This window comes from Trichosurus vulpecula, chromosome 4, assembly GCF_011100635.1.
Source record: "Trichosurus vulpecula isolate mTriVul1 chromosome 4, mTriVul1.pri, whole genome shotgun sequence".
Lineage (NCBI taxonomy): Eukaryota > Metazoa > Chordata > Mammalia > Diprotodontia > Phalangeridae > Trichosurus > Trichosurus vulpecula.
The window spans coordinates 238,392,229-238,409,846 of NC_050576.1; the positions used below are offsets into that span (position 1 = coordinate 238,392,229).

Here is a 17,618-nt window from a genome sequence, read left to right on the forward strand (position 1 = left end):
TTGTGAATTTTGATACACATATTGTCACTTCTCTAGACAATGAACACAATTCCAACCTCAATACTTTAAAAACAAATTAAAATATTTTAATAGTGAACTCACTCATGAAGGAATGGCCTGGACACTGTGTCTCCATACACATGAGCTTTGTAAAACAGGGTATAGAGGAAGGGCAGCAGAGTGTAGCGGATAGTCAAATAATTTATCGATGACCTGACCAAAGTAGAATCTGCTCCAAAAAAAGCTGGGTCTTGAGACTAAAAAAGGAATAATATTATTATTAGGAAGCTAAAGCCAGAAAGTGAAGGAATATGGTGTCTTCCTAACACGTATCATTTCTTTTCCTTTTACCTCAGAATAAGAGTTTTATTTGGAGTTAACAAAAATCTGAATGTGGCAAAAATCTTATAACCAATGACTGAAGGGTAACTCATAATCTTTTCCATTTAAGGCTGTTTTCATGGATTTATATTTTAAGGATAGTCTATTTAGAGCTGGGAAAATGAGAAGAGAAAAGGAAAGAGAGCCATATGGAAAAGACAAGGAGACAGACAGTTTGACCTATATGATATACACAAACATTTACATTTTCATCATGTGAAATTGAAAAATGTTTTCTAAAGGTTTGAGTAAATTTCTCAAAGTGAGGTTGAGGGGAGAGTATCTAAAAAGTGGAGAAATAGTCTTGAAGCACAATCCAGGTAAATCAGAAGAGGTCAGCAATAAGACTGAAAGAATGTGTACTGATCTGAAGCTTAGTATTTCCAAGGTTCAAGCAATTGGGTCAAAATTGCAACCAGGACATGCTAAAGAGTTTCCAAAAGTGACATTTAGATGCCTTTTGAAAATGTTCTGTTAACAAGCAGATGGAAAGAATTATATTCAATATAGGCAGAATATGGGCTTGTTAATACTATTCTCACTAAGGGTCAACACTCTCTTTTGTTAAAAAAGAAAAAAAGGAAGGGTTCCCAATACAATCGTCTGCAGGAGCAATCTTCTTGTCAAAATAAATCCTTTCATTCAATTACAAAATTTGGCTATTGGAGAAATCCATTTCCCCACCACTGGAAGAAGGGGAAACTAGTCCCTGCATCCTAACTTCCTAGAACTACAACAAAATATTGACTCTATAGAGAATATACTTGAATGTCCCTGCAATGACTTTCAAGTAGGCCATTGACCTCACCCAATGAAGACCTTGAAAACAGTCTGAATGTTCCTTAAATGCACATTTAATTGAGTATTAGACCAGTAAGTCTAGTCTCTAGAACCTCACAAAAACCTACAAGTAAAAACATTTTAATATGTCTCATTTCAAAAGGATTCTTACATGTATCCTTAAGTAACATCCTATTCTCTTGCCTCATCACAGCCTGAAGATTACTATGTAATCTTGAGAGTGAAACCAGTTGATTGCGTTGTCTGACTGGTCTAACCAACCTGTACAGGCTTCCAGCATAAGCTCAGTGATGGCTGAACAAGTATCATCTGAGGATGAACCAAGCTAAGTATAGAAAGACTTAGCCTAAAAGACTTAGGCATCAGGGGATGAATTCTTGAGGGGATGGGCCACAAAACTCATTAAGCTCTATTGAAGAGAGAAGTAGCTGCAATCACTGGAGAGAATACTCATGCCAGCTCTGTCACAAATCCCTCAAGCATTGAAATAATAGTATGTATGTGTGAGAGCACATCTGTGCACAAATGCATGTGCACTTGTTTTTTTTTTTAATTTTATAAACATATTGGGTTTTTGTTCCTCCTAGAAAAAAAAAACATTCTGATAGAAGTAGTCAAAGGACCTCTACCCCAAGGCTAATTTCATGATTGGTGAATCCTTGCCTGAAACCTCTGTATCCTGAGAAGGTCCAGCCATACTACTCTCACTCTCCTCTTCTGGTTCACTCTCCAGGCTCTTCTACCTTACCACTGATAGCCCAGCCTAAACCTACTTTTCATCTGCCCTTTATGTGTTATCTTCCCCTATTAAGATCCAAAATATTTGGGGGGGGGGGGTGGAGCAAAGATAGTGGCTGGAAAGCAGGGACAATCATGAGCTCCCCACCGAGTCCCTCTAAAAACCTATAAAAATGGCTCTGAACCAATTCTAGAACTGCAGAACCCACAAAACAGCAGAGGGAAGCAGGGCTCCAGCCCAGGACAGCCTGGAGGGTGTCTGGGTGAGGTCTATCCCACACACAGCTGGCAGCAGAGCAGAGCGGAGCAGAGCCCAGCATGAGCAGCACGGACCAACCAGACCAGGAGCCGGGTGGAGTGTCCCCTAGTGCCCTGAATCAGTGAGCTGTGGCAGTTACCAGACCTCTCAACCCACAAAGGCCAAAGACAGTGGAGAAGGTTAGTGTGAAAAGCTGCAGGAGTGGAAGGAGTTCGTGGTTCGGCCACTGCCCCTGGGGCAGCAGAGGTGGGGCAGCTACAGAAGTACACCTGCAGTTGCTTCCAGTCCCAGGCCCACCTGGTGGGAGGAATTAAGTGGCGGATCAGAGCAGGAGTGCACAGCCTGCGGAAGATCTAAGTCCAGCCCGAGTTGGGGGTTCTTGGGGAAGAAGAAGTGCTGGTGTGGCAAAGCCGGCACATCCCCCCAGACATGGAACATAGAACTCTTTAGTCTACAAGCAGTCATACCCCGCTGAAAAATTCAAGGGTCAAGTAGGTTGGCTGGGAACATGGCCAGGCAGCAAAAACGCACACAGATTCAGTCTCAGACTTTGGATTCTTTCTTTGGTGACAAAGAAGACGAAAACATACAGACAGAAGAAGTTAACAGAGTCAAAGAGCCTACAACAAAAGCCTCCAAGAAAAACATGAACTGGTCCCAGGCCATGGAAGAGCTCAAAAAGGATTTGGAAAAGCAAGTTAGAGAAGTAGAGGAAAAATTGGGAAAAGAAATGAGAAGGATGCAAGAAAACCATGAAAAACAAGTCAATGAGTGGCTAAAGGAGACCCAAAAAAATACTGAAAAATATACTGAAGAAAATAACACCTTAAAAAATAGACTAACTCAAATGGCAAAAGAGCTCCAAAAAGCCAACAAGGAGAAGAATGCCTTGAAAGGCAGAATTAGCCAAATGGAAAAGGAGGTCCAAAAGACCATTGAAGAAAATACTACCTTAAAAATTAGATTGGATAGATGGTGGCTGGTAAGCAGGGAATAGCATGAGCTCTGTACCGAGTCCCTCCAAAAACTTATAAAAAATGGCTCTGAACCAATGCTAGAAGGGCAGAACCCACAAAACAGCAGAGGGAAGCAGGGCTCCAGCCCAGGACAACCTGGATGGTCTCTGGGTGAGGTCTATCCCACACGGAGCTGGGAGTTGGGAACGAAGTGGAGCAGAGCCCAGCCTGAGTGGTGTGGACCAATAAGACCAGCAACCAGGCAGAACATGCCCTAGTGCCCTGAATCAGTGAGCTGCGGCAGTTACCAGACTTCTCAACCCACAAACACCAAAGACTGTGGAGAAGGTTAGTGAGAAAAGCTGCAGGAGTGGAAGGAGTTCCCGGTTCGGCTTCCAGCCCCGGGGGCAGCGGAGGTGGGGCAGCTACAGCTGTTGCTGCTTCCGGCTCCAGGCCCACCTGGTAGGAGGAATTAAGTGGCAGATCAGAGCAGGGGTGCACAGCCTGCCGAAGATTTAAGCCCAGTTCGGGTTGGGGGTTCTTGGGGAAGGAGCAGTGCTGGTGTGGCAGAGCTGGCACCTCCCCCCCAAACGTGGGACACAGAACTCTGTAGTCTACAAGCAGTCATACCCCACTGAAAAACGCAAGGGTCAAGTTAGTTGGCTGGGAATATGGCCAGGCAGCGAAAGCACACCCAGATTCAGTCTCAGACTTTGGATTCTTTCTTTGCTGACAAAGAAGACCAAAACATACAGACAGAAGAAATTAATAAAGCCAAAGAGCCTACAACAGAAACCTCCAAGAAAAACATGAACTGGTCCCAGGCCATGGAAGAGCTCAAAAAGGATTTGGAAAAGCAAGTTAGAGAAGTAGAGGAAAAATTGGGAAGAGAAATGAGAAGGATGAGAGAAAACCATGAAAAACAAGTCAATGACTTGCTAAAGGAGACCCAAAAAAATACTGAAAAATACACTGAAGAAAACAACACCTTAAAAAACAGACTAACTCAAATGGCAAAAGAGCTCCAAAAAGCCAACAAGGAGAAGAATGCCTTGAAAGGCAGAATTAGCCAAATGGAAAAGGAGGCCCAAAAGACCACTGAAGAAAATACTACTTTAAAAATTAGATTGGAGCAAGTGGAAGCTAGTGACTTTATGAGACATCAAGATATTATAAAACAGAACCAAAGGAATGAAAAAATGGAAGACAGTGTGAAATATCTCCTTGGAAAAACCACTGACCTAGAAAATAGATCCAGGAAAGATAATTTAAAAATTATTGGACTACCTGAAAGCCATGATCAAAAAAAGAGCCTAGATATCATCTTTCAAGAAATTGTCAAGGAGAACTGCCCTGATATTCTAGAGCCACAGGGCAAAATAGAAATTGAAAGAATCCATCGATCGCCTCCTCACATATATCCCAAAAAGAAATCTCCCAGGAATATTGTCGCCAAATTCCAGAGCTCCCAGATCAAGGAGAAAATACTACAAGCAGCCAGAAAGAAACAATTTGAGTATTGTGGAAACCCAATCAGAATAACCCAAGATCTGGCAGCCTCTATATTAAGAGATCGAAGGGCTTGGAATATGATATTCCAGAGGTCAATGGAGCTAGGACTAAAACCTAGAATCACCTACCCAGCAAAACTGAGTATCATGCTCCAAGGCAAAATATGGATTTTCAATAAAATAGAGGACTTTCAAGCTTTCTCAGTGAAAAGACCAGAACTGAATAGAAAATTTGACTTTCAAACACAAGAATCAAGAGAAGTATGAAAAGGTAATCAAGAAAAAGAACAAGAAAAAGAAATTGCAAGGAACTTACTAAAGGTGAACTGTTTTGTTGACATTCCTACATGGAAAGATGACAAGTATGATTCATGAGACCTCAGTATTAGGGTAGCTGAAGGGAATATGCATATATATATGTTTATGTATATATGTATAAGTGAATGTGTATGTATGTATATATGTATGTGTGTGTGCATATATATATGTATATATATATATGTATATATATATGTATATATATATATATACATAGAGAGAGAGAAAGAGAGAGAGAGAGAGAGAGAGGGAGAGAGAGAAAGCGGACACAGGGTGAGTTGAAGATGAAGGGAAAATAACTAAAAGAAAAAAAATCAAATTAAGGGATGAGGGAGGAACATATTGAGAGAGAGCAATAAGGAGAGATAGAATGGGGTGGATTATCTCCCATAAAGGAGGCAAAAGCAAGCAGTTCTGTGGGAGGAGGGGAGAGGGCGGATGAGGGGGGAATGAGTGAACGTTGCTCTCATCATATTTGGCCTAAGGAGGGAATACCATACATACCCAATGGGGAATCTTACCTCACAGGAAAGAAGAGGGAAGAAGATAAAAATAAATGGAGGGGCTGATGGAGGGGAGGGCTGATGGGGGTGCAGGTAGTCAAAAAACAAACACTTTCAAAAGGGGACGGGGTCAAGGGAGAAAATTCAATAAAGGGGGATGGGTTGGGAAGGAGCAAAATATAGTTAGTCTTTCACAACATGAGTATTCTGGAAGGGTTTTACATAATGATACACATGTGGCCAATGTTGAATTGCTTGACTTCTTAGGGAGGGTGGGTGGGAAGGGAAGAGGGGAGAGAATTTGGAACTCAAATTTTAAAAACAGATGTTCAAAAACAAACAAAAATGTTTTTGCATGCAACTAGAAAATAAGATACACAGACAATGGAGTGTAGAAATTTATCTTGCGCTACAAGAAAGGAAGGGAAAAGGGGATGGGAGGGGAGTGGGGTGACAGAGGGGAGCGCTGACTGGGGAACAGGGCAACCAGAATATATGCCATCTTGGAGAGGGTGGGAGAAATGGTGAGAAAATTTGTAATTCAAACTCTTGTGAAAATCAATGCTGAAATCTAAATATGTTAAATAAATTTAAAAAAAAACACAAAAAAAATTAGATTGGAGCAAGTGGAAGCTAGTGACTTTATGAGAAATCAAGATATTATAAAACAGAACCAAAGGAACGAAAAAATGGAAAACAATGTGAAATATCTCATTGGAAAAACCACTGACCTGGAAAATAGATCCAGGAAAGATAATTTAAAAATTATTGGACTACCTGAAAGCCATGATCAAAAAAAGAGCCTAGATATCATCTTCCAAGAAATTATCAAAGAGAACTGCCCTGATATTCTAGAGCCACAGGGCAAAATAGAAATTGAAAGAATCCATTGATCGCCTCCTCAGATAGATCCCAAAAAGAAATCTCCTAGGAATATTGTCGCCAAATTCCAGAGCTCCCAGATCAAGGAGAAAATACTGCAAGCAGCCAGAAAGAAACAATTTGAGTATTGTGGAAACACAATCAGAATACCCAAGATCTGGCAGGTTCTACATTAACAGATCGAAGGGCTTGGAATACGATATTCCGGAGGTCAATGGACCTAGGATTAAAACCAAGAATCACCTACCCAGCAAAACTGAGTATCATGCTCCAAGGCAAGATATGGATTTTCAATAAAATAGAGGACTTTCAAGCTTTCTCAGTGAAAAGACCAGAGCTGGATAGAAAATTTGACTTTCAAACACAAGAATCAAGAGAAGCATGAAAAGGTAATCAAGAAAAAGAACAAGAAAAAGAAATTGCAAGGGACTTACTAAAGTTGAACTGTTTTGTTTACATTCCTACATGGAAAGATGACAAGTATGATTCATGAGACCTCAGTATTAGGGTAGCTGAAGGGAATATGCATACATATATATTTATATACATATATATATACATATATATATTAATGTATATGTATGCATATATGTATGTGTGTATATATATAAATGTATATATATATGTATGTGTGTGTATATATATATGAGAGAGAGAGAGAGAGAGAGAGAGAGAGAGAGAGAGAGAGAACGGGCACAGGGTGAGTTGAAGATGAAGGGAAGATATATAAAAGAAATAAAAACAAATAAAGGGATGAGAGAGGAATATATTGAGAGAGGGAGATAGGGAGAGATAGAATGGGGTGGATTATCTCCCATAAAGGTGGCAAGAGGAAGCAGTTCTGTGGGAGGAGGGGAGAGGACAGGTGAGGGGGGAATGAGTGAATCTTGCTCTCCTCAGATTTGGCCTGAGGAGGGAATACCATACATACTCAATTGGGTATCTTACCTCACAGGAAAGAAGAGGGAAGAAGATAAAAAAAAGGGGGGGGGGAATGATGGAGGGGAGGGCAGATGGGTGTGGAGGTAATCAAAAACAAACACTTTCAAAAGGGGACAGGGTCAAGGGAGAAAATTCAATAAAGGGGGATGGTTTGGGAAGGAGCAAAATATAGTTAGTCTTTCACAACATGAGTATTCTGGAAGGGTTTTACATAATGATACACATGTGGCCAATGTTGAATTGCTTGACTTCTTAGGGAGGGTGGGTGGGAAGGGAAGAGGGGAGAGAATTTGGAACTCAAAGTTTTAAAAACAGATGTTCAAAAACAAAAAAAAAGTTTTTGCATGCAACTAGAAAATAAGATACACAGACAATTGAGTGTAGAAATTTATCTTGCCCTACAAGAAAGGAAGGGAAAAGGGGATGGGGAGGGGAGTGGAGTGACAGAAGGGAGGGCTGACTGGGGAACAGGGCAACCAGAATATTCGCCATCTTGGAGTGGGGGGAGGGTAGAAATGGGGAGAAAATTTGTAATTCAAACTCTTGTGAAAATCAATGCTGAAAACTAAATATATTAAATAAATAAATAAAAATGAAAAAAAAAAGATCCAAAATACTTGAGAGTAGTTTTTGCTTTCTTATTTTTGTATCCTCAATGTTTAGTATAGTTTCAGGGGTTGAGAACCTGCAGCTTGGAGGCCACATATAGCCCTCTACGTCCTCAAGCAAAGCCCTTTGACTGAATCCAAACTTCACAGAAAAAATCCCCTTAATAACAGGATTTGTTCTGTATAATTTGGACTAAGTCAAAAGGCCACACCATATCCAAGACCTAGAAGGTCACATGTTGAAGATTTACCATCCCTGAATAGTTCCTGGAACAAACTAAACACATTATAAATATTTTATCTATCTATCTATCTATCTATCTGTCTATCTATCTATCTAGTATAGACACTCGGTCGACAACTTCTAGGAAGTCACTTGACTCTAATAAGACCTAGTTCACTTATAAAAAAGGGAGTTAAACTGGGTCATAGGATCATAGATTTAGAGCTGAAAGGAAACCTGGTGACCCGTTTTTAGTCCAACCTTTCATTTTACAGATGAGTAAATTAAGGCTAGAGAAGTGCAGTGATTTGTTTAACATCAGATAGGTAGTAAATGTCAAGGCCACTTTTATAAGTGTCAAAGTGTCAAACTCATATCCTTTGACACCAGACTCAGTAGTCTTTCCCACTATACCACAATGACTAAAACTTTAAATAGTCATCACGTTCAAATGAGTTTATTTACTGAGCTAGTAAGTAACTTGTGACTTCCAACTCTACTTCTCAACTAGCCCTTCAAGACTTAGTTTGGAATCTCTATGCCTTTAATCCATTTGCCTGAAGATATAAGAGTTCTAGAGAGCACCTCAATAACTCATATTTACATAAGCAACCTAAATATATTCACAATGATATCAAATGAAGGGAGAACATAATAAACATCATCCAATAAGGTACCAGAACTTCCTTACCATGTAATTTTCTGCATTATGATTTCTAGAAAATGGATAAAATGCTCCAAGCTGCATCCATCGAGTGCACAGCTCTTCTGTGGTGTCACCCACAAAGCCACAGATGTCTGCTCCAGCCTAAAAAACACACATCTTCACATTCCCTGTTGTAAATTTTCTCAATTAGTTTTCCCATCTCAAGTTCCCAGGCCATCTAATGAGGTGCTGTTTTGTACCCTCTTGCTTTCCTCTCCTTGTTATTTCCCTCTCTCTTCATATCCTCCCATACTGCTTTTCACCAAATTCTGTGTTAGGCAGAATTCAGAGAGGTTTAGGATCCAGGGCTAGGGAGCTGATAGAAGTGTTGTACTCCTGATTAGATCATATCTGGAATATTGTGTCCAGTTGTGGGTACTGCACATTAGGAAGAACATTGCCATGCTGGAGGTTATCTGGAGAAGGGCAAATATGGTGGTAAAGGGCCTCTAGGTCATGCTGTCTCGTGATTCATTGAAAGGACTGAGTGTGGTTAGCTTAGAGAAGACCCAAAGGGGATATAATTGTTCTTTAATTGTTTGAAGGGCTGTTGTGTGACTTAGGGATTAGACTAATTCCATTAAGCCCTTTAAGGCAAAACCAAGACCTCTTAGTAGTAGGAGCAAAGAGGCAAGTTTAGTTTTAATGCCAAGAAAAACTCTTTAGCTGCCTTCCTTAAAACTTGCTCTTCTTAGACTCATTCCTCCTTTAGTTATTCCTGTCTCCTTCCTCTGAACAAGCAAGAATAAAGATAGCAAATAAGAATGTAAAAAATACTTCAATATGGAGCCCCATTTTAGATCACGCTACATAGAATAATGTGTTTTTGAGAACAAGGATCGAGGTTCTATAGAATTATTTCCATGTCGTTTACCTTCAGCTATGATAAATATATAATTATTAAGATGGCATTAGTTGAATAAACTTAAATATAAAGTTTTCAAGAGTAATATTCAATGCAAAAAAATAAAATATTCTTACATAAGGTATTCCAAACAGGCTAAATTCCAGCAGTCCAGTGATTGACCATTCCATCTGTTCCCATGAAGCAGAGTTGTCTCCTAACCAATGGGCAGCATGTCTTCCAGAGCCAGCAAAAGTGGAGCGGGTCAAAACGAAGCCTCTTTTATTTGGGAATATAGTTTCTATGGCTCTAAAGTAAGATGAGATTAATGAATGAGCAGATTTTCAAAACCTTAATGGCAATTGTGTGTGCATACACACATGTGCTTATATATACATACATATATACATATATACACATATTTACATTCACACTTACATATGTATATATAAATATAAGGTTGATCTTGTCATACCCCTACTCAAGAAGCTTTAGTGACTCTATAAAATTTTTTTAAAAGGTGAATTCTGTTTTTAAAAAAGCATTTAAAGCTTTTTACAATATGGTTTACGACCTCCTTTTCAAGCTGATTACTCATTACTTCCAGTTATACACAATGACTTCAGTCCAGCTGGTCTACTTGCTGTCTAGCATATGTGAAATTCCATCTCCTAATCTTATGCTTTTATCCAGGTTATTCCCCACACCTAATATACTATCTTCAATGTAGCCTCTTGGAGCCCCTAACTCCTTTCAAGGCTCAGATCCTCCTAGAAGATGTTTTTTTTTTTTCCCCCTAATGTCCCACAGGTATTGTTTGTTTTTTCCTAATGCCTTGCAGCTATTAGTGTCTATAAGGGAAAGTATGGAAGGAGATTTTTGCTCAGAAGAAATTTAGGATACTTATAAGGTGTGAGTAGCAAAGCTGAAGGAATCTCTCTGATTATGTTTCCTAGTGATGAGTTCATAGCAAGTGGAGCATGATACACAGTGTATCTTTTATTTTGTATCACCTAATAGAATGTAATCTCAAGGAAAGACATCGGTCTTTGTCTTTCTAGTGCCTTGAACAGTTCCTGGATTACAGTGAATGCTTGTTGAAAAGAATGGGATGATTATGTCTTAGAAAATATTGTCTTGCTACTCTGTTTGGGTACTCTTCTAAATATAGGTATGAGAAATTAATTTTCTACAGCTTTCTTTTTGGTTTCCATAGGACTAATCACCACAAGTAATATTTGCATTTCCATATGACTTCTTATCAAATGGTGTCATAAAGACTGAAATGACAGAGAGGTACACTCTCCTTAAACTCTTTCCCTACTCTCCTACAGATAGGTATTAACCCACATTTCTTCCACACCACCAACATTCCTCCTATTAACTGTAATAACCACTTAAAATCACAATGAAAGTATGAGAACTAGAAATGTGCTTGGAGGTCTTCTGACCCACAGATTATGAAATCGAAGTCCAAAGAGATGAATTTCCCAGTATCACTTGGCTGCTTAAAGACAGGGAAGGAGTTAAGACTCGGATCTTTTGGCTTTGGAATCAGAACTCTTTCCCACTGTGTTTTACTTGACTTTCATTTATCCCATGTGTTTGCCAGTCATTGTGCCATCTCCCTCTTCCAATGGGGAATTCTTAATGTACTTATCTGTGTGAGCTGTACTTCTGAATGGGTGTAACCAGCTGCTCTGCTGGGTGTCTACTCCATCATCTTCAGCATGCCCCCACTTGGTATAAATTCATAACCAGGAAACTCATAATCATAGAGATTACTTCAGCTTTGCTATTCACACCTTATGAGTATCCTCAGTTTCTCCTAATTATCTTATTGGAGGGCTGGAGGGCAGAGCAAAAATCTCCTCCCATATTTCCCTTTATAGAGGGCTTAAAATGTCAGTCCTCTATTTGGTTTCAACTCCACCATCATTTTGATCATGCCCCAGTACTGGGCACACCATGGCACTTTGTCTCCAACTTTTTAGCTTCTTTTTGTATATTATCTTTTCCCATTAGATCATAAACTTGTTGAGGGCAAACATTGTCTTTCCTTTTCTTATTTGTATCCCCAGTGCTTAATACAGTGCCTGGCATCTATTATTATTAGGTGCTTAATAAGTGCTTATCATATGGCAAATTCTGATAGAGAGAGTCTCGACCATGGAGTGCCCTAATTGTAGAGTCCAAATGAAAGAAAAATCACCCCATCTGCTCCATTGGTTAATATACACTTGTTAAAATATACATAAAATTTGTATCGGGTAGGTGAGGAAGTACTCCATGTTTCAAAACTTTGCTGTGTATTGCAGAAAAATTGTCATGTTTGGTCTAGCAAGCACATGTGTCAAATCAGTATTTGAGTAAAGTTTTCAAAAACACGGACTTGCTGAGCTAAGCTGTTGGCCTGCTAATTTTGATTAAAAATAAAGTGACTACTGAAGTCAAATAAATGCCCTAGGGTTTTTTGTTTGTTTGTTTTTAAAGAGAGAGTTTGCATAGTAGATAAAGTTCTGGACATGTGACCCTGGCTGTGTTCTAGCCAATTTAATATGATTTGCAGAGAAGGTGACAACTGCACTGGTTGAGGGACCTCACAATTTCCTATTTTTAAAATTTCATAAATTTTCCCATAAGGCCTTGAAATATTTTTGGCCAATAAATTGCACACTATACTGTGGTTTATTTTAAATTTCATGCATTTTGTTATATAGGTTGATAAACTGAGTTATTTACTCATTTTTAGGCAGCAAAGGCACCAAATAATGCTTTTCTCCCTTACTTTTCTGTGGCTATTGACATGCTGTATCCATAAAGACTGTGGACATCATATTGCTTCCCCCAGTACTGCACAGCATCCATGCAAATGGTCTTTGAATACATGACGTTGTCAAGTATACCTTAAAAATACAAAATAAAATTATTCACAAAGGTTTTTTTTTTATTTTCTATCTCAATTCAAATCAATAAACTTCTACTAAGGAGTTACCACATGGAAAGGACACCCATTTGTAGTCATGGTATTACAAAGACAAAAACAAAACAATTCCTACCCTCGAAGAATGTATATTCTACTGGATGAAGCTCCATTCTTTGCTTTCTCATTATACATAATATCGATATGAGACTCTTTTGTGACTTTCATTTCTTATAGTTCATCCCCCATTGTCATGCTGTGTTTAGCGGAGCTACTTTAAAGTCAGATAATCTTGTTAATTCACAGAGTCTCACACCTGGAAGAGACCTGAAAGCCCAACTAGTCCAGCTTGCACTTGAATGAGAATCCTTTCTACAGCATTTCTTATAAAAAGCCATCCAGCACCAACTTGAAGATTTCCTGGGATGGGGAACCTTCTGCCTCCTATTGAAACCCATTCTGTTTTGGATAATATCTGCATAACATCAATATTCTTTTTTCTCTCTCTCTTTATAACTACTCTTCAATGCTTCTTTTGTTCTTTCTGGAGCCATGAAAGAACAACTCTAATCTGTGCTCCACTGATGATGCTTCACATAGATGAAGACAACTATTATACCCCCCCCCCCCATTCAATCTCTTCTCCAGCTTAAATCTTCCCAGTTTCTTCAACTGTTGCTCTTATGGTTTGGACTCATAGAACTATACCATAATGGTGGCCCTCTTTATAATTATTCACTTTATTAATGTACTTCCTAAAACATGGTATCCAGAACTGTATAAATAAGTCAGGTGGAATAAAGAATATTCTTAATCAATTAGTATGACTTAAGTTGCCTTTTCTTAATTAATCTTTGTTTCATTTGGCCATTTACTCTTTTTAAACTTTCATTAACTATTAACACCATACCTTCCTTAATAGATGCCGTATCTCATGATAGTTAATAAATCAATGAGAAGAAAAATATTAATCAGTAATACTGAATACTTTTCTTTAAAAACCAGTCTTGAAAGCTAATTAGTACAGTATGTATAATCAAATTCAGATCGTAAAGGGTGTCATACATCCAAAATCACAAACCACAAAAAAAATTGCATGGAATTAAATTTTAAATATGACAGTCACTTCTAAGAACTTATGTTGCCTCACAGAATTTTAGATTAGTTGAGTGGTACCATGATTCATCATTCTATTCATCTCAATAATAATAGAAATAATACTAATTTTAAATCTTTAGAAAACTTCCATCACAACAATTCCATGAGTTCCATTTTACAGATGAAGAAGCTGAAGTTCAGAAAAGTGAAATGACTTAAGTGTCCAAGGTCACAGAGCTGGTGTCAGAGACAGGATGTGAACCTAGCTCTCCTCACTCCAAGTCAAGCAATGTACCCACTATATCACCCTGCCTCTCATGGCAGGCCATTGCCAAAGACAGCACAGGCTTCATCCAGAAACAGCTAAGTGTACTTGACCAAGAGTCAGAAGACCTCAGTTAACAGTTAGTAGTTGTGTGACTCTGGGCAAGTTACTTAACTTCTCTGCCTCAATTTCTTCCTCTGTAAAATGAAGTTAATAATAAGTCCTCCTTATGGAGGGGGCAGTAATGAGGATAAAAATTAAACAAAATTTAGTAAAGTATTTTGCAAACTTATGATTTGTTATAGTATAGTTGTAGCAAACCCTATAGAAATGCTTGCTGTATTTTTTCCCTACTAATGAGTGGTACTAAGAGTTTATCTTTCCTCTACAATAAGAAGAACTAGGTTTTCTGGATAACCAAAATTCAACGAGCTATGCTGTTATTACAGCATGAGATACATTGCACTACTTTTCACAGCACCTTCTAAGGTACTTGACAAAAACACTATATTTCACTTAATTTGGTTTTTATAGCAAAGGGAAATCAGCAGCTAGAGTACATTATAAGCATTGTCTCTTTTATTAAAACCATCTCACCTACAAATAAGAAAAAAACATTATCTCTTTGAAGAATAATCTGATTTCCTTTCTGTTTCTTCTAATAGTGCCTGGAAAGGCACAAAACAGAGTTATGCTTTTAGTAGTAACCCAAAAAGAAAAGAGTCTTTAATTCAGAGCAATTCATTCTTTGGGGCAGGGGCAAGGAAAAATTGTATTCTTCAATATGCATCACAAAAGGTACCAAGTTTACCTGGAGTGAAAGGTGGGTAGTTCAGTTTGTTGGCCTCACATCCCTCACTCGATCCTTGAACAAAGCTGGAGACTTCATTCATATCCTGAAGAGACACAGTCAATACTCTTTAATTGTAAGAGTTATCGTAAGATCCCTGATGTACATTTCTGACTTTAGGAAGGCAGTTAGGCTGCTATATTGTTTTGAGAAGAAAATTTTAATCCCTAAACCATAATCTATTTATTGAAAGCGATTAACGATATTCTGATGTTGTAAGTGTAAGTGATAAATGTAACAGAAGTAAGATTTTAATCCAGGTCTTCCTGCTGCTAGTCCAACATTCTATACTACTCTGTTACCCTAAGTATGTCACTTAACTTCTAACTGCCTCAGTTTCCACATCTGTAAAATGAAGCTAACAATAGCACTTGCCTCACAGGGCTGTTGTGAGTTTAAAATGATTTAATATCAGAAAACTTTTCAAATATGAAAGCTCTATATAAATTCTATCTATTATCATTATCATCTCATCATCACCATCACTATTACTTGCAGAAGGAAACAGTACATTTTGGGTCAACCTTGGAGTCAGAGAGATCTAGCAAGGTTCTTGCTGTGCTTCTGATATATATTAGCTGTGTGACCCCTGGGCAAGCCTTCCACTCTTTACAAATGGCTGTTTATCAATGTATGGTGAATATCAAATAGAACTTTTATTTGACATGGAACCCACAAATAAACCATGATCACAGAAAGCAGATATATTTGGAGACTACTTAGATAAGGGCTTTGGTGGTCATTCAAGAAAAGTAGACCCTTGATTATTTGCAAGATCTCTTCCACTAAGATAGCAACAACATGGCATAGAGGACTAATCTAAATCAACTCCAAGGGGGTTCAAGTCCTGTCTCACATATAATGGCTATATCACCTTCATCAAGTCACCACCTATCCGTGTCTGAGGTAGCTCTCTAAAAAAAGAAGCTGCAGAGCACATGTCCATCCCTAGTAAAGGAAATTACACACTGGGAGCTCCCTACACAAAAGAAATATCAACTCTATTCAAAAAAAATCACTGATATGGGCAGAGCTTTAAAAATATAATGATTATTGTTGATTTTCTCTAAGGATTAGCCAAAAGAAAAACCTAATTAATTAGTAAGGGAGACATTCTCTTTCCTCTTCCTCAAATGCTATCTTTTACTTCTCCCACCTCTGTAAACCCCTCCTTTTCACTTAATCTCCCCCATGCATGTATTTGGTTATGTCTTCCCTCCCTATAAAATTCTTTCTCATTCTTTGAAGTACAGCCTAAGCATCACTACCTACACAAAGCCTTCTTATCACTCCAGGTGAAAGTGCTCTCTACCTCCTCTAATGAGATATTGTCCCTACCTCTCATAAGGCATTCATCACATATTGATTAGCTTATGTTTAAATGATATTCTTATATAGTCTATTTCCCTTTGACTCTTAGCTTCTGGAAGGTAGAAACTGTCACCTTATTCTTTTGATTTTCCTCATATGTCCAAGGGCATAGAACCCTGTAAATAACTTCTTAGTGGGGACCCACTGTAGAAATAAAGGTCATGTAAAGCATCAGAGAACCCATCACTTTTTCCCCAACTACTTGCAGGCGGTACTATATTATACAGAAACCAACATTCTGAGTGTTTTTTTTTCATCATTCTAACAGAGAGGAAGAGCAGGCCATTGGTCCACTGTTGACTCATCTCAACATGGTTTGTGTGGCATATGGTCTATCACAGATACTATGACTTCTAATTGGTAAAACACTTGTCTCTTCCGTGGTTTCATACTATATATAATAAACAGATGTTTATTGAATGCAACTTCTATTAAAATTTCCTATTTTTCCTAGTTTTAACATTTCTTGAGAAGAAGCTGTTTTCAACATTTTTTTCTGTTTATTTTTTTTCCTGGGTTTTTTGGCTGTTCTACACATATTGCCTAGGTCATGAGTCCACTCAGCACTACATTCTGTACCACAGCCATAGGCATACATTTTTGTCCTATTCTACCTGTTTCACAAGTAGAGACCATTGATTACTGGGTTTTTTTAAAGCCTGTATCTCAGTTTCCATATTTGTCAATTGTATATTGGTAATAAAAATGACCACATCAAAGAATGACTGTTACCAGTAAATTACTGGCAAAAACAAAAAAAAATCAATCTGTATTCCTAAATTTTCTTTTCAATATGTATCACAAAGATGATGTATTAACTCCTATGTTCGCAAAAAAGTCTTAGTATTCAAGTCATTATTATGACTAGACAATCTTTTTACCTTGACTTTATGACATTATGAGCTTTTAAAAAATTACTTACAATCCATAATCCATCAAAGGGCACTGTATCATGAAAAATTTGACACTCATTTGTCCACCAGTCTATACATTGTGGTTTGGTGAAATCTGGAAACACAGTTACGCCAGGCCAGACCTAAAAATCAGAAGTTAAATGATGATATTATTGACAGCTATGCATGGTCACAGGAGAAAAGAAGATTGAGTAAGCATATGATATAGTAGGAAAGAGAACTGTTTTGTTCTCTTTGTTCTCTCCAAATATGTAATAATTATAATAATTCTACTATATCTAATTATTGTATTGGGTTTTATGTATTTCAAGGTGATTTTACATTATGATTTCATTGGATTTTCACAAATTTTCTGGGTGGACTACAGAACGAAACCATCTAAATAACTCTGGGAGAAGTCATTTAAAACTCTTGCCAGACTGTCACTCTAGCTAACTTCTCTGCCCCTTACTTATCTTTGCTTTGCTTTAACCGTGAAAAAAAACACTTTAAGAATTTCAGAGAAAAACACCTGACAAGTATGAC

The 17,618-nt window shown here is 38.1% G+C and overlaps 1 protein-coding gene across 1 annotated transcript in view; it reads right to left on the reverse strand.

Annotated features, from left to right (window-relative positions):
- SI (sucrase-isomaltase) overlaps positions 1-17,618 on the reverse strand; it is a 114,655-nt gene that overhangs the window by 72,437 nt on the left and 24,600 nt on the right. Inside the window, exons 12-17 of the mRNA XM_036756320.1 lie at positions 17,102-17,215; positions 14,770-14,854; positions 12,461-12,578; positions 9,810-9,981; positions 8,814-8,930; positions 103-257 (exon numbers count right to left, since the gene is read on the reverse strand). Of these exons, the coding sequence (XP_036612215.1) occupies positions 103-257; positions 8,814-8,930; positions 9,810-9,981; positions 12,461-12,578; positions 14,770-14,854; positions 17,102-17,215 (761 nt within the window). The remainder of the gene's footprint in view (positions 1-102; positions 258-8,813; positions 8,931-9,809; positions 9,982-12,460; positions 12,579-14,769; positions 14,855-17,101; positions 17,216-17,618) is intronic.